At 33.5% G+C, this 21,916-nt stretch overlaps 3 protein-coding genes across 3 annotated transcripts in view; all 3 read right to left on the reverse strand.

Moving 5' to 3' along the window:
• The window catches only part of LOC111392590 (chromosome transmission fidelity protein 18 homolog), a 22,750-nt gene extending 13,407 nt beyond the window's left edge, over positions 1-9,343 (reverse strand). Inside the window, exons 1-13 of the mRNA XM_023017946.1 lie at positions 8,623-9,343; positions 7,474-7,535; positions 6,585-6,722; positions 6,140-6,415; positions 5,307-5,393; positions 4,491-4,592; positions 4,315-4,380; positions 2,778-2,888; positions 2,643-2,704; positions 1,800-1,844; positions 1,574-1,647; positions 187-254; positions 83-130 (exon numbers count right to left, since the gene is read on the reverse strand). Of these exons, the coding sequence (XP_022873714.1) occupies positions 83-130; positions 187-254; positions 1,574-1,647; positions 1,800-1,844; positions 2,643-2,704; positions 2,778-2,888; positions 4,315-4,380; positions 4,491-4,592; positions 5,307-5,393; positions 6,140-6,415; positions 6,585-6,722; positions 7,474-7,535; positions 8,623-9,259 (1,776 nt within the window). The 5' untranslated portion in view covers positions 9,260-9,343. The remainder of the gene's footprint in view (positions 1-82; positions 131-186; positions 255-1,573; positions 1,648-1,799; positions 1,845-2,642; positions 2,705-2,777; positions 2,889-4,314; positions 4,381-4,490; positions 4,593-5,306; positions 5,394-6,139; positions 6,416-6,584; positions 6,723-7,473; positions 7,536-8,622) is intronic.
• A 1,071-nt stretch (positions 9,344-10,414) lies between these two features.
• On the reverse strand, positions 10,415-14,633 carry LOC111392601 (putative vesicle-associated membrane protein 726). Its single transcript, XM_023017957.1, has 5 exons — positions 14,279-14,633; positions 11,305-11,446; positions 11,110-11,230; positions 10,965-11,027; positions 10,415-10,838 (listed from the first exon to the last, which is right to left on the reverse strand). The coding sequence occupies exons 1-5, from the start codon at positions 14,466-14,468 to the stop codon at positions 10,695-10,697; spliced, it is 660 nt and encodes a 219-aa protein (XP_022873725.1). The 5' UTR covers positions 14,469-14,633; the 3' UTR covers positions 10,415-10,694.
• Positions 14,634-17,813: 3,180 nt separating this feature from the next.
• Positions 17,814-21,608, reverse strand: LOC111392597 (3-ketoacyl-CoA thiolase 2, peroxisomal). Its single transcript, XM_023017951.1, has 14 exons — positions 21,338-21,608; positions 20,869-20,945; positions 20,673-20,757; positions 20,438-20,564; positions 20,251-20,349; positions 20,088-20,155; positions 19,882-19,989; positions 19,725-19,802; positions 19,481-19,613; positions 19,305-19,401; positions 18,882-19,005; positions 18,689-18,797; positions 18,217-18,300; positions 17,814-18,119 (listed from the first exon to the last, which is right to left on the reverse strand). The coding sequence occupies exons 1-14, from the start codon at positions 21,431-21,433 to the stop codon at positions 18,010-18,012; spliced, it is 1,395 nt and encodes a 464-aa protein (XP_022873719.1). The 5' UTR covers positions 21,434-21,608; the 3' UTR covers positions 17,814-18,009.
• Between the last annotated feature and the right edge of the window lie 308 nt (positions 21,609-21,916).

Consider the following 21,916-nt stretch of genomic DNA (forward strand, 5'->3'; position numbering starts at 1 on the left):
CTGTTCCTTTTGATTTTAGAATAATATAGTAGCAAATAATAGTTTCTGACAACTACACAAAGAAGCATCATATATCATTTACTAAACACTGTTCAGTCTTATGAATAACAAATTTCCATGGAACAGGGACCTGCTTTATTAGTAGATTGGTGAGAACAAGGTAAAAACAGGACAACAGCATCATACCACATTGAGGGGCTCTTCCTTCTTGTTTAGAAATTGAAGTGTGTTTAAGCATGCTCGTATGTCACATTCTGAGGAATAGAAAAATAGGAATTGATAATTGACAAAGTGGTCAAAAAATTAGAAGAATAATTCTGCAAATCAGCAAGGGGGTAATAAATGAGAGAATCATCCGATGAAACCAAGGACCAATCTATAATTTCATACAAGTTCAGTGAACTTAGATCCTATAAGTTAAATACAACTAATGTTTCCTCACTCAATACTAGTTTATAAAGAAGCATTATTACTTTGCTAGTTATTATTGTGCATTTCTTTGCCCCTTCAAACATGGAGATCCTTCAGCCACTCATTGATTATTGTGATTTCAGATGCGGGAATTATTTCTTCAGGCACATCAGCAACCATATTCATTGTTGACAAAAAAAATTACTTCCAAAGATAAATAACCAACCTGATTATTGATAATTTTAAATTGATCTTTTAGGGTCTAAGTGATGATACAGTGAAGAAATTTCACATGATCAAGACATTTCTATTCAGTTATTCATTTCAAACAATATCCCTGTGGAAAGATCCAAATACCTGGTAAAATTACCCCAGTTCACTGGTAGCTATAGGTGCTTTTGATTTTCTATCAATCCAATATTTGTTTTCTATTGTCTCTTGACATATTTTGATTGTCTATTTCTCACACTAAGAGAGCAGGTCTTGTAAACACTCATCCCTCATGCCAATTGGTTTTGTTAAATTGATTTCAATTGCCTCTCAATGGAGGATTTTCATTTCAATATATAGAGAGCCATGGCTCAATACATGGCTATTATACAGGTAATTACATCAATTTGTCTCCCTCTAAATATAGAAAGAATATATTATTCTATATACAAAAATGCTAATTTGAGTATGTATTGATTTGGACAAGAATAATCCTGTCTAACAGGTTTGGATTTATGATGAAGGATTTTCAGACAAGTACATGAACAATCTTTTCTCTCATAGTCGCTCATTTTTTTAGTCTAGCCATTATTACTCTGCCAATCAAACTGTTATTAGGAGCTTTAGTCATGGAGCAAGATAAGAGATCCCACATCAGCACATTACCACCTACCAAACCCGGAGGAGTCGTAGGCAGTCTCCACTCACTACCAATCAGTATTGGATGCTTAAATAGATAACCATCAAACTAGAACTGTCACCTTTTCTTTGACAATTTCAGGGATGATTACTACTTGCCTAATAGCATAGATTGTCTACAACATATCATTTCTTTTAACACGCTATCAATATCTATCTTGTGTTACATAAGCAATCATGAGGCTCTCGTATATACAAACCGCATATTAAAGTCATGAGATATAAATTCAACTATAGAGGGAATAGCACTCACCAGTATACTCAGCCAATGCGGTAAGAGCAATGGAACTTGTCTTCAGTCCTTCCTTTTTACATATATAATTGAGCCTACAATTTCCTCAAATTACCATTAGACACTTTGATTTGTTAAGTAGCCGTAGCTGTAGCTTTGATTTATTTGCAGTACCAGCTAAATGCAAATATGTCACCGAATTAATCAAGGAATATACTTATTGAACTGAAATTTAATAATTCAATACCTGTTTACGACACGACTTGCTGTCGGTTGGACAAAAACATGAACCCTGCAAAGGGGGTATAAAAGATAAATATTATATTTCATTTGTGTGACGTCAAGACCTCATGCATTAATGAACCCAGATGGTTGTAGACGTCTTTAATAAAACATACCCATCTAATTGATCCATCTGCACAAGGTACAAAGGGGCACTACCCAGTTATTGATTTAAAATATTAAAAAAAAAAATTAACGTCTTATCATGACTCATATATGTGATTATTGCTCTTTTTACCTAGTAAGTTTATTCAGAAAGAGGTAAAAAAAAATAACTGAAGTAACTTGATTAGATGAAGGTTGTCAAATATCATCTCTATTATGAGTGTGTTTGATCCACATTCTTTCAAAAACATACATTTTTAAGCAGTAATTTGACATCATTTCAACTACACTTTTCAATAAAATAATGTTACACGCAAAATCAAATTTCTTTCTTATTTTTTAACCACACATTTTTCATCAATACACCATTCAAAAATACATTCTTCTTGAAATAATGTGGCTCAAACAAGGATTATATTGGTCTACTGTTACAACTAGTTGAATAGACTTCCTACTTGCATCACGTCATGTTTAATTTTTAAGAAATTTTATGATACATTTCCAGCTTATAAGGTAAAAATTGAATGACATTCTCCACACATAAAAGCATTGCTAGAAAATCAAGATGCTATAAAATATAAAACCAAATTAATTATAAAAAATTCAATGCCAACTCAATTTGAAGCATCATCTTTGTACTGTGCTAGTTTCAGTTCATAAAATTCAAGTTAAAATCACATGACCAAATGCCAGCAAAACTTACTTGGCCACCTGGCGCAATGGCCTTAAGGCTGGCGTGTAAAGATCATTGCAAATACATATTACCTACATATCATACTCGCTGAAGTCAATGTCAAGAATAATATATGATCAACATTCGAGAACGCGTCATACTTACAGGCCTTAACAACGACACATTCCTTTGCTTCTTTCGTGAAGACTTCTGTCCAGAATGTTCTCCATGAGCTACATTCTCTTTTCCAGAATCAAATTTTATGTCAGCAGACACCTGTACAGGTAAAAATTGTGTTATTGTTCCGTACGATAAATAAATTTGAATCTGTAGACTTCCATCCTAGAAAAGAAAAACAAAGAAAGCATGGATTTGACAGTTACTTACCTAGAAAATAGAAAGCAGTGTGAAGTGAGAACTATGCAAATAAGCAAAATTACCAAGTGCATGGAGAAATAGAAAACAACTAGCCAAAACTAATTTCTAAAAGTAATAAATCTTCTGATACAAAAATAGAAAAAGTAATCAAAAAGCAAGAGGATCTCATATGATTTTTTCTCTTAAATTTTTTCGACGTGAAAGGATTTTTCTTTGTATAAATAGTAATTGGAGCCATAGTGGTGGTTAAACTTCTTACATACCAACCATATTAATGTACCAGTCTATGAAAACTCGGTATGTTTCTTAAATGCCATGGAACTGACCACTCCACACTTGCTTTAACTTTATCTAGATCTACTACCATCCCGTTAGAAGAAAGTGCAGAGCACATAGCTGGAGTTATTTGGTAAACAGCTATAAGTAGTTGTATTCATTTATTGTGTGTTTGACCTCATTAGTATAATCATAGGAGAGATGTTAGGACATAATGTTGTATTCCTTTATTGGATAGTTGACCTAATAAGCATAATTATAGAAGGCAACTAATAGGTTTACTTTGCTATATATTTGGTGGTCTAACTTTCAGAATTCATTCTTATATGAATTTTAAGAAAATTATTCACAGTATCAAAGCAGTAAAGATTCTGGTTTCAAGTCTCATCACCAACCATTTAAAAGAAATTGTGCACATGTTAGGCTTTAACAGTAAAAAATGAATCATGTCTACTTGTGAGGAGAACGCTGAAGATAATATTTAAATTATATAATGTAATCCTATCTAATTGCTTAAACTTTTAGATCAAATTGTTCAACATATTGTTATATGTGTAACCAACAAAATAGTTTCTAAGTTGATCCTTATTCACAAACAATCAAAAGAAATGGGGTTTGAAAGACTGACAAATCCTAATAATCTTGATATGCAATCACAGCAATGAGCAATGAATGAAAGAAACTTTCAATCTCTTTAGCTTATTTTCAGATATTCTTTAAAATATGTAGCCGTCTGGTTCCTAAATTCTATAATATTATTAATTTGTTTACAGTATTCAATCGAGATCATGAATAGACTGAATATGGCGATGTAAAAGGTATTGGTGGTGCAAATACACATCACCATCATGATAGTAGTTTGACTTCATTACCCTCAAACATAAATTGTTTGAAAAATAGCTGCTGGACCAGAAGATAATTCCTGTTACATGGTGAATGCATCCATTGCCAAGGTTATTTAAGTGTTGATGTCCAAGTCTGCGTAATTTTCAGTTTCAATACTTGATAATGATATTGCTATCAGTTATGGAAATGTGACATAACTTACCAATTTAAGAATGACCTCAACAGCACCCTTTCCATCAGCAAGAGCCCCATCTATTTCATCAATAATCTTTAAAAAGACAGTAGCTAGTTTAGAATCACATGAACGACAAGATTAACTAGAACTGAGATGGAAAAAAATGGTTTTCTAAAATAGCATATTTACTTATTTAAACTGACCAAACACTTGGGCTTTGAATCAGCAATGATGGAGTTCATCTGAACCACATCAAGGATTTTGGTTTCAATGGTTGATGATGACCGGTCATCACTTGCATTGATCTGTTACAAAAAGCACTTATCATGAATACCATGAGCATGTTTGGTATAGCTTAAAACCCAATTAAAATCAATTTTTTAACCATTATTTCACTATTCCAGCCGTCATTTTTGAATTTTTCTCCCATAGATAGAACCACTTCATCTCTAACGATCAAAAAATTAATTAACAAAATCCCTACCAAACAAGCACCATGTAAAATGTAGAATACAATTAAAACTAAATTACTTCAGAGACACTCCATTCCTATGGAATATTTTAAAGGCCTTCAAAGAAAATATATGATAGACTAAGATTAAGTTTTGCATGATGATATAAAGTTAGAAGTTGGGATAACATGTGAAAACTAGTAGAAAAATTAGAAATCATGGAAAACAATCAGAAGCCCTATAACAGTTGGTACTATAAGTGAGCATTATAAATAACTGTCTAACAGCAGTAGATTTCAAGCAATCACAATAATACTGAAAAATAAAACCAGAATTGGTTCTTATATATTCATCTATGATTGGAAGTTGTTACATATCAAGGTATGTATGTTTATGGTCGACAACTTACCATAAAAACAGTAAGGTGAACTGAATCTCACTTTATGGTCATGAAGTTATGAATCTCACTTTATGGTCATGAAGTTATGTTATATGAATGAACTGTAAACAAGCATATGGAATAAAATTAAATTTATGAGAATCAATAAAAGATTGACGTTACAGGACCTCCACAACACGGTACCCGCAGTGCCTGGCTGCTACATGTGCAAGAGTTGTCTTCCCAAGCCCAGGGGGGCCACAAAGCAGAAGAATCTGCAAGACATGAAATCCTTTAACAAAAAAACTGCTGTGCAATATAAAAGTTCCAAAAATAAACAAACAATAATAGCAAGCTAACTCTTTCTCCAATGAACTTGAGGTCAACTACATAATCCCTCGCCAAGACTCGTGTGATGTAGCACTACATTTATTAAAAGATCCAATGAAATCAATTTTTTGGAAACCATATCTGGCTATGTTAACTTTGGTCTACTTCTCTATTTTCTAACTATTTCAATGAAGATCCTTTCACTCTTATAAATAGAACTTCTTTAGGTACTCCCAAAACATACCTCAACCATCTAATTCTTTCCTTGATGTATTATCAAATGATGCAACATCCAGTTGTTGGATAATTTCCTTGCTTTTTATTTTACCCATTCTAGCATCACAACACATCCATCTTAACATCCTCATTTTTTATACATTCATCTTATGGATATTTTGACCTACTGCCAAACAATCAGTACCATAAAGCGTAGACATGATGACAATTCTATAGATCTGCTAGAAAAAAACTCGTAAATCAGCATAGTTAATAACAACATTGGGTTCAGGTTAATACTGTTATAGATACTCTTTCCTACTGCTAAACAATCAGTACCATCAAGTGTAGATAGTCTAACCATTCTATAGATCTACAAGGAAAGAATCATAAATCAGCATAGTTATAACAATTCCAGGTTAACACTCCAGACAACCATGAGGATGAATGCAAGGGAAAGTCAGTATCAACTGACCTTCTGTTCCGGTGGACCAAATTGCTTGCGCTTCTTGTCCCATGCCTCATGAAACCCTGATGACTCATTCTTTTCTTCATCCATCTTGTTATGAGCTCTCACATTTTCTCTAATAAATCTGGGTTCTCTATTGCTTGCAAAAGAACTCTTGGTAGAACGTTTCAGATGTTGAGCTCCTGATGAATGTCGTCTCAAAGCAGACAAAACTTCATTTCCTGTACTCTTAACTTCAGATCCAAAAACAGAGGAATCCCATTGTTTCAACCACAAAAGGACCTACAAAAAGCAACAGAAAAGATAAGACTAGTGAAAATTCCAGAGTAGTAAAAACCTAAAGAAGAAACAAAAATAAATCTTAGAGAACTAAAGAAAAAGCTAGACCAATCCGGCAAAATAACTCAAATGATTAAGAAGTATCATTAATTTCTTCATGCTCGTTTCATACCTCGCGATTTGTCTGCTCATCACTGAGAAGCTCTGTAAATGAACTTGGAGCATATTTGTCCACCCAAAGTTGCTCACTAACTGCTGGTGCTTTTGGAAGAACTATATCAGTCTGACCTTCAACGCTTGCTCGCAAAACCTTCAATAACATGACATGACAAAATATGAGGGAGGAACAATATCATATGCAAAACAAATATGTATAAAATCTCTTGAAACAAAATCAAAGTTGGGCCCTTCACAACTTCATGAAGCTAAAACTGGAAAAGATCATTATCCATTTTGATATCAATTGGATTCAACAGTCTATCAAACACGATGTAGATTCTTTCATTTTTTATTTTAAATTTATACGGTTATACAGATTAATCAATTGTTATTTATTCAAAACAAGCTTAGTAAGAAGCTGAGTCGGCTTTACCTTCAAAGTCAAATTTTTAGCTAGAGATTATATAAATAGATTGTATAAAATGAAAAAAACTGCTATAAAATGAATCCGTGGTTGTAAAACTAAAATGGAAATAAACTGCCAAAAAAAAAAAAAAAAAGGGCCACTTGCAACGCTTTAGGAAGGCACATCAGCATTCTTCCTTCATATGAAAGCAAAATCCAATTTTATTTTAACCTAGTTTTAGATTCATTGTGTGAGAAAGGATAAACAGAAGGAAAAGAATTGAGCAAATATATACAAGTTATTACACGCGCAAAAAAACAACTGAATTCCCCCAAAAGTAATGCCAGAGTATGAGAAGTAGAAGAAAGGAGTGACAGGTAGTCTACGGATGGTCATCTATGAGGGACAAATAAATGCATTATAAATATTTCTTTGTTCTCCTCTTCCCTTCTTTTCAGCCATTTAAGAGCAAGGCATCACATGATCCAAAGAGTACCTTTGTAAATTCATCATGCTCCACCCTTTGCATCATAACCCTGACAGATTCTGGAATGAGCCCTGCAATTTCAACATAATCATTTCATCGATATCCTCCCTAAGTTTTCCAACAAAGAGTAGTTCAGAAGCATGCAGAGTGGTTACATTGTTAATTTCTACATCCAGTAAAGAAAACTGTGATTGATGCATAATAAAAATTCAGATTTTCTGTATATAGAAGGAAAAACACAGGAAAATTACATAAAAGTATTGATGGATGATACAATTTCAGATATTCTGTATATATAAGGAAAATCACTGGAAATTTGTTTAGAGATGAAGTATGGGCAAAGATAAGTTTTTCAAAGGATATGTATTTGACTTTCAATTGCACAAGTGCAATATGTAGACAACTTCACATAGAGGTATAAGTTGCTTATCAAACGTGGCAAAAATTATCTTACTTGGAGAAGTAACAGGAACACTAATTCTAACTTCTTTTAATACTGGATTTTATTATTAAACCTTAAAATGAAATACAGAAAAGAGACATACAGCCTTGCCGCAACTGTCCCTCAAATCCCACCAAACACTTTGAAGCATCTCATGTAATTTGAGGTATTCTAAACTACTTATACAGCAAAGTTGAGCACTTCATATATATATATATATATATATATATAGACACACACACACACAGAGCATGGAAGGAAAATATCGATCTCTGATAGGGTCAATCCATAATGAATAAGATCTTAAAACTTTTCAACTGAAGAAGTCAAACTAAGAAACTAAGTGTAAGCTTTAGAAACTAGCTCACAGTCACAGTGAAATGTTAGCAGTACTAAAAACAAGCGCCATAACCCATGAGATATTTCAATTGATTAAAACCAGGGCACCATGATGCACGTTCTCAAAAACTAAAGCGCCATGTTCCAAAAGTGTGAAAAGAAAAGAAAAGGAAAAAAATCGACATAGAGATATCCATTCATTCAAAATGATAGAACCAAATGAATTTGATAGCTATTCAAATATTCACAAGATTGTCCATAGAAGCCTTAAAAAGGGATAAGCAACCAAGCAAAATATACTCTTAACAACAGAAAAGAATTAAACAGACAGATGGTACGAAATTCAGACAAGCAAGAAATTTACAATTGAATCTCACCATTAGAATCTCCTTTAACACTGAGTTTCTTCATTCTATCCTCTTCAACCATCATCCCTCTACACATCTTCGCGTAGACCCTCTCCCCATCCAACCCGGTAACTGGCACACAATCTCCTTCTATCTCTGTCGCAAATCTCGATAATATTCTCTCCTCTCTTTCCTCCACAATTACCTTCTCCTCCCTCACAATCCTGGGCGGTGAGTATATCAACCACTCCGCATCCTCATCCCTCCTTCCATCATTTATACTGGCACCAACATTTTCATTTCCCACAATCTCATTTTCATGATCATCCAACAAAATTCCTGATCCACCACCGTTATTTTGGGATTCTTCCTCAGTTCTGCCTTTCTTATTTTCAATCGGGTCCAGTGGATTTTCTCCGAGCAATTCGGAGAAGTTAGATCGGAACCGCTTTTTGACATTGTTATTGATTATTGAACTGGGTTTTAATGGCGAGGGCTTCGATGGGAGTGAGAGAGTGGGTTTTTCTGAGGATTTTCGTAGTTCGGGTGAGGAAGGGGGTGAAATTGCTTCGATTTCTAAATCTTCATCTTCAAATTCTTCGTCGTAATGAGCTGTGTGGGATTCAAGCCATTCTAGCTCTTCAAGATCGGGAATATCCATATCCATAGCTCTGAGTGTGAACTGTGTGTTAATTTGTGAGAGAGAGAGGATGTGAATTTTAGCGGGAAATGGAGAAGAAAGAGAGGCATAGAGGCGGCAAAGAGTGATGACAATCTTTTTTCATTGCACTTCATGAAATGACTATATTACCCTTCTTTGTATTCTTTTATTTATTTATTTTATTTTGAATAAATTGAACCACCCATTTTATTAATGAAAGGAAAAAAAAATACTTGGGTGTGGAAGGGTCGACAACAAAGAATAACCTTTTTTTTTTTACTAGGAGTTGGCGCAATCGAAAAAATTATTGCTCATATTTTTGTGTTTGCTGTTGACGTAACGTGGTGGTAGAGGATTGTGGGATACGATAATTGAAAAAGAAGATCTATAATTAAAATTAGATTTTTAGTCAAGTTTGATATTAGTTGATTAAGTATGTGATTGAAAAGTTGTCAATCTCATAAAATATATAGTTAAAATTAATTGTTGACTTTAACTCAAGTTAAAATCTAAAAGTTGATCATGCAAAGTAGGGGCATAATTAGGTTAAGCATATTTGTAAAATAATTGTAGTGTTTATGATATAAAAAATAAATAATAAAATTGTGCTTTTAAATTCTCTATAGTAGTGGAACTTACCAAAATTGTTATCACATCCCTTGTTTTGTTGTTCATCGTTTCAAAGTTAATAAACCTTAATGAATTTATCATAATCTTATCTCATCGGTCATCAAATCTCTTGTGTATAATATTACACGTAAATAAAAAACTTTTCATTATTTCTCAATCACACATTTCTCATCAATTTACTACTCTAAAATGCATTTTTACATAAAAATGGATATCAAACGCCCTCTTAATCTGTTAAATTTTAAAATAACATGCTACGAGTAACGATAAAAAACATTTTTTGTAAGTTTAATGGCAACTCGAAAAACTTTCAAAGTTCAACTAAAATTGAAAAGTCTAAAGCTATTCAATTTTTTTTTGTGAAAAATTGCTACCAAACGAGGGCCTAGTAACAACTCAAATAATTCTCAAAATTCAATGACAAATTTAAAAAAAAAAAAGATCAACTGCAACTAGGATATTTAACCAACTTCACTATATTTTATTTTAGAATCCAATTCGAGATTGGCGAAAATCTATAACAAAATCACAAAATAAAATAAGTCTTTTAAATAAATTCCTACAAAATGCACCTCACGATATAAGAAACATAAGCGACAATTAAGAAATCAAAGTGTCAAGCAAGAAATTGCACATTAAACAAACTATTTTCCACTGTCAATGCTCATTAGACCGCCTATACAAAAGATCGAAATTATGGGCCATCTACAAAGAAGGCCATCGAAAAGGCGAGTTATCACTATGAGCAAATGAACATCGAAAAAGTAGAGTCAACAATCCTCGCAAATATAATCCTGCCCATGCCATGGTATCAACAGCTGAATCCTCGGCACACAGACAAAACGATGATGAGAATTAGAGCTATAATTATACCCAACACAATCAACTTAATCTTCATGTTCTTAAGCCACATTTTTCTCCTCATTTGAGTCCCGTGCGTCCTAAAATCCTGTGCCTGAAACCCAGTCAAAATAGAAAATGAAAACGCGAATTTGAGCGCGAAAAATATGAGGGCATATCCCATACCAGATTTCTTCGAAACAAAGTTTTTTCATAGATTTAGAGTACTTGTCAAACTAACCTGTGATCGGAGATTCTCAGTTTTATCAACTAAAATCTCAATTTTGTCTCCACGCTCAAGAACCTGAAAAAGAAACAAATACAGTTAAACAAGCCTAGATACCAAACACTAATTAGTAATGGCGGGATTTTGAAGACTTCCGCACCTTCTCAATATTTTCCATCATTACTCCCTTAACTTCAGAAACTTGAGCCTTGACTTTAGCAAGTCTACTAATTTCTTCAGGATGATCAATGCAGTACTGCATTTGCTCTTTCAACTTTGGCCTATAATAGCAACTGTTGTTAGGCAAAGGCCACAAAACCGGAAGCAATATCTAAGAAGGTGGAAAGGCAGTTACCCAAATTCCTTGTTCAGACTATTGGCACTGGCAGTTGCAGCTTTCCCCGCGCCATATCTCTTGTTAAAATCATCCTTAACACGCTCTAAAAAGGCAATGGGAATTTGCCGACCAACAGATTCAACAGCAACAACACAATAGGCTACAAAAGCCAACATAAGCGGATTAGTTGATGCTCTAAAATATAAAAAACAAAAGGGCATTTAAGAGTTTATAATTTGATCAATGAATTTCAGAACTAGAAAGCATTTGACTAGAAGTAGGGCCGAGCAAATCTCCCGAACCGAACTGAACGAACCGAACCTGAATCAAATCGAACCGAACCCGATGGTTCTTATCAAATTAAATACCCGAAGGGGTATCCGAATTGAGAACTGACGGATTCGGTTCGGTTCTCGATTCTAGACCAAGAACCGAAGAACTGGATCTTTCTAATTTTTTTTTTTTATATTGAATAAATCAAATTATTTTAATTTTAATTTTTTGTTAAAATTAACAATTTCTAAATCCAAATTTTTGGCCCAATAATTTGTTTCATTTCTAATTTTTTAATTTTTGGCCCAATTATCTATTTTATTGTTTCATTTCTTAGTCCAACAAAGATCCAACCTACTAAATAACCCTAAACACCTACACTAAAGTGCATAACGCCGTCTCGACTCTCGTACTCACTCTCACAGCCTCGCTGACATTCCAAAACATATACAATCATCGGCGGACACTATGACCTCGATCGAAGCTGTGACTTCCGCCGACCTAAACTTTGACTGTAGCGATCGTTTGAACAAGGTAGTCTATTAGTCTCTGACATTTCAAAACCATTGAATGTGTTATTAGTTGTATTTATATAATGTTGTTATAGATGTTAAAAAATTTAATTATAGCACGGAACCGAACCAAACCGAATCCGAACGGTTCCATAATTATATTTGGACCCGACTGTTCCATTTACTAGATACCCGAAAATTTTGGTTCAATTTGGCTCTAAAGAGAACCAAACTAAACCGACCCGCGCCCACCTTTAACTAGAAGTCATCGAAACTTGAAATATCTTCTAAAACTTCATCATCTAAATCAGCTACACTCTACATTCGAAGACATCACATACAGTGGGAAAAAGGTAGAATTTGTCATCTGAGTTCACAAAAAGGATATCTCACAAAGGAGTATGAAAAAAAATGTAGATGAGATGGAGTACTTCACTCTGTCTCAAGTAGTCAGTTCACTTCACACCAAGGCTAGAAGACGCCAGATGACTGAAAAATAAAAATAACTAATTTTTCCCAAAACAACAATATCAACAACAAACTAAACTTTATTCTCAATAAATTTGGAGTCACAACATAAATCATGTTTTGCCATTCAGTTTGGTTGATTGGTGATATCTGGAAGATCCTAAAAAATTAGACCTTTAGCAACCATAAGATGCTACAATAGTTTTGGTCTGCCCGTCTCTTTTCTAACTCTTTCTAGCAAAATTGTATCGCTCTTATAAACAGGAGCCTTTAGGTCTGCATAGGAATACCCTAACTACCTAAGTGTCCATCTCGCAATTTATTGAAAATAGTCACCTGCACTTGTTAGCATGGTATCTTAATTCTTATCTGTTCTTGCCTGACCACATCTCCATTTCACCAGACTCAATTTAATTCGCCAATCATGCACTGAAATTGAATTTAATTAAGTTAAAAAGAATTCGTCAAAACATCCTATACTGCATTAGCCATTATTTATTTACAACTCTTCCTCTATTGTCACCTAGCCTAGGATTACATAATCACCCAGGTTCAAACTGAACTATTCTTGTTAAGGCAATTCACCCTAAAGCTCAGTACTATGCTTTATACTACTGAACTTTAGATAGTTAAAGGATGAAGTGGTCATAAAAAATAAATGTTGCAGAAATGATGATTTTTAGATGGATGCGTCGCTATACTTCAATAAATAACCCCAAAGTTGATGACAAACACCAACCAGTGGCACCAAGTGAAGACAAATTAAAAGAAGGGCAACCTAGACTTGAGATACATTTCGAGTAAACTTACAATGGGTAAATCTAATTATAAAAAAATAAGTCTTAGACCAAATCTAAATTACAGAGAATGCAACATTGTTCGCAAGCTCATCGCTTTCGAAAAGTTTGATAAGATTCACCCGAAGAGATGTTCGATAGCGATGCCTTAAGAGTATTAAACATCAAGAGCACATTCCTTAGTCTTTCCCTTCTTGGGGAAGTTTTTTTATCACCCTTAGCTTTTAAGAAAAGTTCTTTCACAGCACAAAACCTTTTAGGTGTTTTTTTGGGGTTGTTTAAATACAGCTTAACCCTAACTTAGAAACAGAGTGGGGGATCAGAAAAGAATAAGCAAAAGAAACAAAGCGTGATAATCCATCCTCCCAAATGAAGTTGCAACTTTTATTGGCACATCTGGCTAGAGGATATATCGTTTTAAGAACATCTCAAAGCTTGATTTAACATTTTTAAACTCCAGATAAATCCTTGAATTTAGGGGGGAAAACCTGAGTGTTCGTTATAATCCCTCCTAACGCACTAGTCTCACGATGATTAATGAGTAGCACGCCTCTCTGCATTTCATTCACAGGCACTTACTGGCTACTGCCCATGCAAATATATTATCACACGATTTATATTACACAAGACCACATAGTTAGAATACCAAAGATAAAAACATGTTTAAAAGTATCCTTGGAAAATTTTCTTATGAAAACTTAGATCCTGTATTTATCTCTGAAATTGAACACCTATAATCCACAACCTGCCTAACAATCTTAAAAACTGTCATTCCATCCAAATAAGCAAGCAATAACTATAAATCAAAGAAAACGACCCTAATAAAAAAAGATCAAGTTAAAATCAAATCAAAATGGGTACATTCAAATAACAAAAACTAGTACAAGCAAAATTAGAGAACCAACAAAAATTAAAACAATGAAAAAGAAATAGGGTACATACTGAAACCATTTTCAGCAAGGTAATTGAAAGTGTGACCATCGCAGTTGTAAGTAAACTTGTTGTTTGAAGCAGGCAGCTTTTGCAGGCATTGAAAGGCTATGCTTGTGAAATTCCCTGTAAATTCTGTATATTCTGCTAAAATCACCGTGCCTCTTGCCACAAAGCTGTAGATCAATGACTGCTGACCCATAATAATTTGATTTTTTTCTGTTGAATTCTATTATCCGATTCAAGAACAGAAACCCAGAACCGAAAATGAATCAAAAATGTTTTGGAGCAGAAAATTCAAAAGAAAACTGGGTTTTGGTCTGATGAGAGAGAATATGAGATATGATCGTTTGAAAGTTGTTGAGAGAGAACATAGGGAGCCTGGATTTATACAAACTGTCAACCGCGGTGGGTGGAGCGATCTTGTGCAACTGTATTTGCTGCAATCGGAGTAAAGTCGTAAATTCTCTGCAGAGAAATGTTGTACATTGGGAATAGATTTTGCCATTTTGGTAGTTTTCACACTCGACAATTTTAGCCCCCTATTTGACAACCATTAAAATGAATTTTATAGCGTAAAAAATGAGTTTTGAGATCATTTTTATTTTTTTAGAAATATGTGATTAAAAAGTAGGAAAATTTTGAATTACTTACAGAACATTCTATTGTAAAAAAGTATGCTTGAAAATAAGTTTAAAAAAAAAAAAGTTTTGCTTTATTACGTGCAAAACATTTTATCGTGAGAATGTTTGATTGAAAATAAGTTTGAGGAAAAAATAATTTTGTTTTCACGGTCTCAAACAATAGTTAATAAATGATAGTTAGTTAGGTATTGAAATCGATTTTATGAACTTGCACATGGGAATGACAATAAACTCCAACCCAATTTCGACCCCACCTCCCAAAAATTACTAGCAGGGTCAACGATTGGGGAGGGCCGTCCTGTCTACTTTGTCGATTGTCATCTATATTTGCATGTTTAGTTTAGACTTATAATTTAATTAGTAATGTTATATTATTAAACATTTATTGGATTTTGCGAAAAAAGATCATTTACATTTTTTCGTTTAGTCAAATAAAAATATAAATTTAACCTTGTTCGATAGAGCTTAAATTGCAGATTATTTGCTATTTCACAAGTTTGACAATTCTAAATAGAATATGCTCAAAAGCGGTCTACCGCTTTAATGCACATCTGCAAAATATAGAAATGTGCTTGTGCCTGTGCTTGTGCTTGTGCTTGAGATTGCACTTGTGATTTTCCTAAAATATTTTACAAAAGATAACGTCTTGATATGTTGGCAAAGATACGTCACTTTTTTTGTCACACGAGTCATATTTTCTTGCTAATGGAACCTTCACAACAATAAAAAATTGATTTTTTGTATTTTTTTTCCAAATCAGCCCCATCAAAAAGGTAGTTAGTACCAACTGGGGAGCCCCTTTGCATGAGATTAGTGTTTATGTGTGAGCTATTTTTATTTTTTTTAAGAATATGCGATTAAAAAGTAGGGGAAAATTATGATAAATCGTGAAAATTTATTTTCTTTAAAACGTGTGGTTCAAAATAAGTGAGGCGGATAAATAGTCTTCAAAAATCACTTCCCCGCAAGGGCAAAATTTATAGTTATTTAAGATTTTGATTGTCAAGTGTTTGCTTTATTCAATGTTAATTTTTGTATATTTATTTTGTTCCCAACCCTTTGGCTATTAATAAAATAATTCTTCATTCATTTGTAATTTCTTGAGAATTTATGGTAATTAAATATTTCTTATCATAAATTATCTGAAAAGTGTAATATTCTTAATAAAGAAAAAATCCTCAATAAAAAATATTTGAATTGAAAGATTATGGTTCTTGTTGCACTATGAGCCATTTTTCTAAGTATTATAGCACGTGTGTTTTATATCCATTAAAGTATAAACGGATTGTAACTATGTAGCGATATCCAAAAATATATCTTGTAGTTGAGGATCTATATTTATTATTTAGCTTTTGTTTGAAAATGATTATTTGAAAATCACTTTTTTCCCACACTCATTTTAAGCCACATACTCTTAAAAAATATATATATATTTTTTTTTCACGTCTCTCTATAAATTTTTCTAATTTTTAATCATATATTCTAAAAAAACCACTTTTAAATAATTGCTTTTACACAAGTACTTGACAATTTTGACTTAATAGTTCACTGAAAAAGTATTTCGTAAATTGAAATTTTAATTGCGAAGTGGGTAAATGAATTTTGGTAAAGCCAATATGATTTAAAAAAGTCAAAATACATAAACTGAGATTTAAAAATATCAAAAATTAAATCAATCAAAGAAGGTGAAAATGTTGTATTTGGGAGTCAAATTCTTAGGGTTCAAGTCAAAAGTACAACAATTGTTAACAGACATTTTGTAGACCTGTTGCAGAGGATCGTGCCTTCTGGTGACGCTTGCCGTTATATTTGAATAGAGGAGAAACACTGGATTAATAATTTAATATTTATTTAGAAAATAAGATTGGAATTAGACTTTGTGAATTGGAAGATTCTAATTTGAATTTTGGATGATAGATTGAACGAAGAAGGAAACTAGAAATTGTTGGTCACACGGTTCTTTTTTAGAACTCATGGCACACCATAGAAGGTTCTCTTCAATTGGCTATTTTTAAATTTTCTTAGTCTATAAATTTTAAATTAATCACTTAACTTTATTGGGTTCAAATTTAGTTAATTAGTTTGCAATTTTATGTACCTTTACATTTGCTTTATAAAACTAATGATCTTAACTTTCGGGTCTTGTTTGAATCCCATTAATTTAATGAAATATATTATGAAATAGTGATTGATAAAGAATGTGTGATTAAAATATTATTTTAATGAAAATGTATGATTAAAAATAAATATTATAAAAAAAATAATGAGAAAAATGTAAAATAAAGAATGACAAACAGTGGCTCAATACAACAAATGCAAATGTCATAAGTTAAACTTGCTGAATCATTTGAGTTGTGAGCATTTATTTTCTTCGTATAAACTGCTTTTCAACCTTTTTTTATGATTTTGTTTTATATTCCAAAATTAGACTAGCATCTATATTATGAAAGATCAACCTTGAAGAGCCCCCGGGACATTGCCTAGTGATGCAAAGGACAAGAATGAAATTATCTCACACCTTACTGGCAACCGCAGTGTGAGGATTCAATTCTTGAGACATGAAATTGGACTCCTTGTAGGCACAGTGTACAGACAGCTCTTGTTCCCTGGCCTGCTGGGACACATCCTGCGATTTACTTCCTTCACAAAGCTCTAGGGGTAGGACGATGGGAGCCTCAAGATTGGGGTTCAATCCTTTTTTTTTTTTTTTTTTAAAGATCAACCTTGAAGAAGTCACGGATATTATAAGATACAACCTACTTTAAGAAGTTGCTAGGGGACCCTGGGGGCACAGTCCATTTTTTCTAAAGAAAGTGAACAAACCATAAATGCAATTTTGGTCTCCCTGAAAACAAAAGACCAAGTGAAAATAAGAAAGAGAAAGATGCAATGAAGACATAAAGAGAGAGAACTTAACATCTTAGCTGCAAGAACTGATACTTAATAATCAACAAAACCCATAAATTATTTGGCATAAAATGGTAAAAGTACAAGCAGATCCAATCGAACAAAATGTTCTGCGTGTTTATTACAGGCTATATAGTCGGCTTCTTTTTGGAACCATAACAATATTGAAAACTAACAGATGCGATGAGGTGATTATCGAGAATCCTTTGACAGGAAATTGTGAGTTTCAACCTTTCGAGCATTGCTGAGGTCATCACAGGAGTCACCTCTTTCGAAAACAGCAGCAGCTCCCATGCCCGTTCCTACAGTTAAATGATCAATATTTAGTCACAAATACTTGATAAAAGTTGTCAGACCCACCATTCTGTGTGGGCACGCATTATGGAGGGCAATACTCACCTATGCACATTGAAATGACACCAAAGCGACAATCTTTGCCACGACGCTTCATCTCATGCAACAAGGTAGCAACACAACGGGCTCCTGTTTAAATAAGCATTGATTTGTCACATTTACCAGTCATGCAACACGTCTTAAATTCCCCCTACTGCTGAAAAATATTTGCTATGGTATGTGGAAGAACACAGTCAACGCCTAATCTAAATAGTATCAAACCTCCTGTAAATTTTCTATACAAACTATGCTCATCAAGTGGGTTCTATAAGCTATATTTTAACGAAGGAGAGCATCGTATTAAAAGATTTTGTCCTGAGAAGGAACCGAAAAAGAAAAAACAAGAAAACTAGTAAACAATTTGATTTTTGGCTAAGAAGTATATGCCGTAATTAAGTCCCAACCAAATGGATACAAATTCCCAACATAAATTCTAGCCAACTTTAAGTGAGGTTTTATCTGAAAATACTTCTAATACCTGTTGCACCCAAAGGATGCCCAATAGCCATTGCACCTCCATTAACATTGATCTTCTCAGGATCAAGTTCCAGTTTCTTCCTGCAATATACAAATTGCGATGCAAATGCCTGCAGGAAGGACAGCATACACGATGATCAAGAACTGTTAACATTGTAACAAGAAAGGTACTGCTAAATTTGGTATAGAAATACCTCATTTATCTCAAAAAGATCAATATCATCAAGTTCAAGACCAGCAGATTTGACTGCCGCAGGAATTGCAACCGCTGGACCAACACCCATGATTGCTGGATCAACACCAACGGCAGCAAAGCTCCTGTAATAGAGGCGACCGAACCTTTTGTCATTTTAAAGAGGGAGAGCCGTGTTTCTCATCTACAGTTATTATTTTACACCAACTATAAAAATACGTAGTTATTTATTAATTAAGAAACCAGAGCAGTACAATATGATACAATTAACTAGGAAGCTATAAAGAGAGAACCTGTTCATTTATGGGCAGGGCTTGGTTTTTTGGAATTCAATGGAGACACAGTTACAAAAAATAACTGGTTTTAATTATTTAATATTGAGAATCAAAAATTATGCAACTACTCTAATTGAAAATTTATGCACCTGAATACACCTAGGATTCGAAGTCCTTTCTGCACAGCAACACTTCTCTTCATAAGAAGCACAGCTCCAGCTCCATCACTCACTTGGCTAGAATTTCCTGAACATACAGTATAGAGAAGTTAGTGTTTGAAATCCACAGTTTATGAATACGCCTGCAATACAGAATCCTAAGTTACCTGCAGTGGTTGAACCATCTTTCTTGAATACAGGCTTTAGCTTTGCCAGGTCAGCAACAGTGGTGTTTGGCCGTATCCCATCGTCAACAGATATTGTAACAGGTTTCTCATCTCCAGTTTTTGGGTCAACAATCTTTTTCAATGAAATGTAAATTAGAATCAAACAAGAAGTTCGAAGGAAGACTCAAAAGAAATAAAAACAATACAAAAACAGTTCTCAGAATTTTTTTTAGAAAGTTGTTACCTTAGTTTTCACCGGAACTATCTCCTCCTTAAATTTCCCTGATGCAGTTGCAGCAGCAGCCTTTCTATGTGATTCAACCTGAGAAGATGGTTAAGAAGTCATTAAGGACATACCTAATTTGAAGCAAACATCAATTTGACAGATCTATTCAACTTACAGCAGCCTGATCTTGCTCCTGCCTTGTGACACCAAAACGGTGGGCAACATTTTCTGAAGTAACACCCATTGGAAGAAGACAATTCTGTGCTTGTTCCATTGATTTTACCTGGAGTTTATAAGATGTCAAACATAAAAAATATGACCATGGAACTCTGCTAAATAAAATTTGTGTAAGTTATACTGTATGAAAGTGATGAAATATACTCTTGGATTGACATCTCCTTCCCAAGCCATAGGATTGGCAGTCATAGATTCAAGCCCTGCACCAATCCCTAGTTCATAGAGTTGGAAGTTTAGCTAGACAATAAGTAAAGCATTCTGTACACCAGTTTACAAGAAAATCATTATAAAGAAAATATCCAAATACCAATATCATAAAATCCAGCTTTGATGGCTGCAGCGACATCAGCTACAGCTTGTAGACCAGATGAACATTGCCTATTCACAGTTCTAACTGGTACAGTTTCTGCATTAAATAAAAATATAGATATAGTTCATTGGCATTATTATTGCAGAACAATAAAGTTCAAAGCATAAAATATACAGATGATTACCCGGAAAACCCGCATAAAATGCAGCCATCCTGCATTCACTTGCTCTCTGGGAGCCTGGCGCCAGTACTGTGCCCACAACAATATCGCCAACTTCACTTGGATTAACATTCGTTTTTTCAATCAAAGTCTGTATCAGTTCATCATTACAAAAATCACATGTTGGATATATAATTCTCAACTTTGACATTCAGAAGAACAGACATCAACATATATGTAGCGGGAAAAAGAAACAAACCCTCAAAACTGGTGCAAGTAAATCATCAGGATATGTATCTTTAAAGCCACCTCTCTTTGACTTGCATAGTGCAGTTCGATAGGCGCTATGCCAAATTAAAAGCAGAAAAGTAGTTAGGAAACATTTAACCAATTTAATCAAATTTCCTAGCTGTGAACTTTAACTTGAAACACAACTTTGATCATTAGCCACTTACGCCACTATCACCACATCGTCGCCAAACACAGAAGTCCTGTGGTATGCTGCACTGTCCCCAGCTGAACATACAGATGCCTGATTGAAATATAAGATTAAAAATCCTATCATTTTAACATACCTTAACCATCAACCATCATAAATATATTTATCGAACTTCAAATTATGAATATGTATTATTTCATATTTTCAAACATGCGCTCTTATAAATTAATTTAATTAGAACAATAAATCTAAGTTAATAGTTAAAGTAAAATTAGACAACCAGATAATCAACAAGCGAATTTAAACTACAATTAAATAAAAAGGGAGATAGTAAATCGCAGCAATTTTCAAAACACGTAATTCAAGAACAAGCACCTAGAGCTCTAAACTCAATCAAATTACAATAAAGAGACCGATTCTTTGAAATTAAAAAGGGACTATAACTCAATTCAACAAACCCCCAAAAAAAAAAAAAAAAAACTCACAGAGATTGAAGAATCAATATTTTCAAGTGAAGAAGAAGTGAATGACGGACGGATGTGGTGCAACAAAACCCTTTGCCTCTCAATTGCTTTCTCCATCTCCTTCTCTCCCTAAAATTCTCTGTAGAAAGTTAAATTTGTATAACAAATTAAATTGATGATGATGATGAATCTTGTAGATTTTTATGCTTTTATGGGGGTGTGTATGTATGTATATATGACTATGACGTGCACGTATTGCGGACTTTTCAGTTCTTGCTGTGTATTGGGAAATGGAAAGGGATTAATATCGTTTTATCCGCTAGAAAATATTGTGACGTGGTTAGATAGGAATATGCTCAGTAGCATAAATATTATTTAGCCATTGTTTGGGCCTCATTTATTTGAAAAAATATATTTTTAACAATATTTTGATATTATTTTAATTATATATTTTTTAATAAAATAATATTACATGTAAATTCAAATTTTTTCCTTATTTTTTAACTACACATTTCCCAGCAATATATCATTTAAAAATTCATTCTTCCAAAAAAAAAAAGAGCTCAAACAAGGGCTTCAAGCCCATTTGAACCTGTAAGA

Source organism: Olea europaea, unplaced genomic scaffold (genome assembly GCF_002742605.1).
Source record: "Olea europaea var. sylvestris unplaced genomic scaffold, O_europaea_v1 scaffold942, whole genome shotgun sequence".
Taxonomy (NCBI): Eukaryota; Viridiplantae; Streptophyta; class Magnoliopsida; order Lamiales; family Oleaceae; genus Olea; species Olea europaea.

Bases quoted from the DNA above. Each gene is read 5' to 3' on its own strand.
- LOC111392601 (XM_023017957.1), bottom strand. From the start codon at position 14,468: ATGGGTCAGCAGTCATTGATCTACAGCTTTGTGGCAAGAGGCACGGTG. The intron at 11,231-11,304 runs GTAACTGCCTTT...TTGCTATTATAG, and splicing joins AGTCTGAACAAGGAATTTGG to GCCAAAGTTGAAAGAGCAAA. The intron at 11,028-11,109 runs GTGCGGAAGTCT...TTTCTTTTTCAG, and splicing joins TGATGGAAAATATTGAGAAG to GTTCTTGAGCGTGGAGACAA.
- LOC111392597 (XM_023017951.1), bottom strand. From the start codon at position 21,433: ATGGAGAAAGCAATTGAGAGGCAAAGGGTTTTGTTGCACCACATCCGT. The intron at 18,798-18,881 runs GTATTTCTATAC...TCCTTCCTGCAG, and splicing joins ATCTTTTTGAGATAAATGAG to GCATTTGCATCGCAATTTGT. The intron at 18,301-18,688 runs GTATTAGAAGTA...TTATTTAAACAG, and splicing joins GCATCCTTTGGGTGCAACAG to GAGCCCGTTGTGTTGCTACC.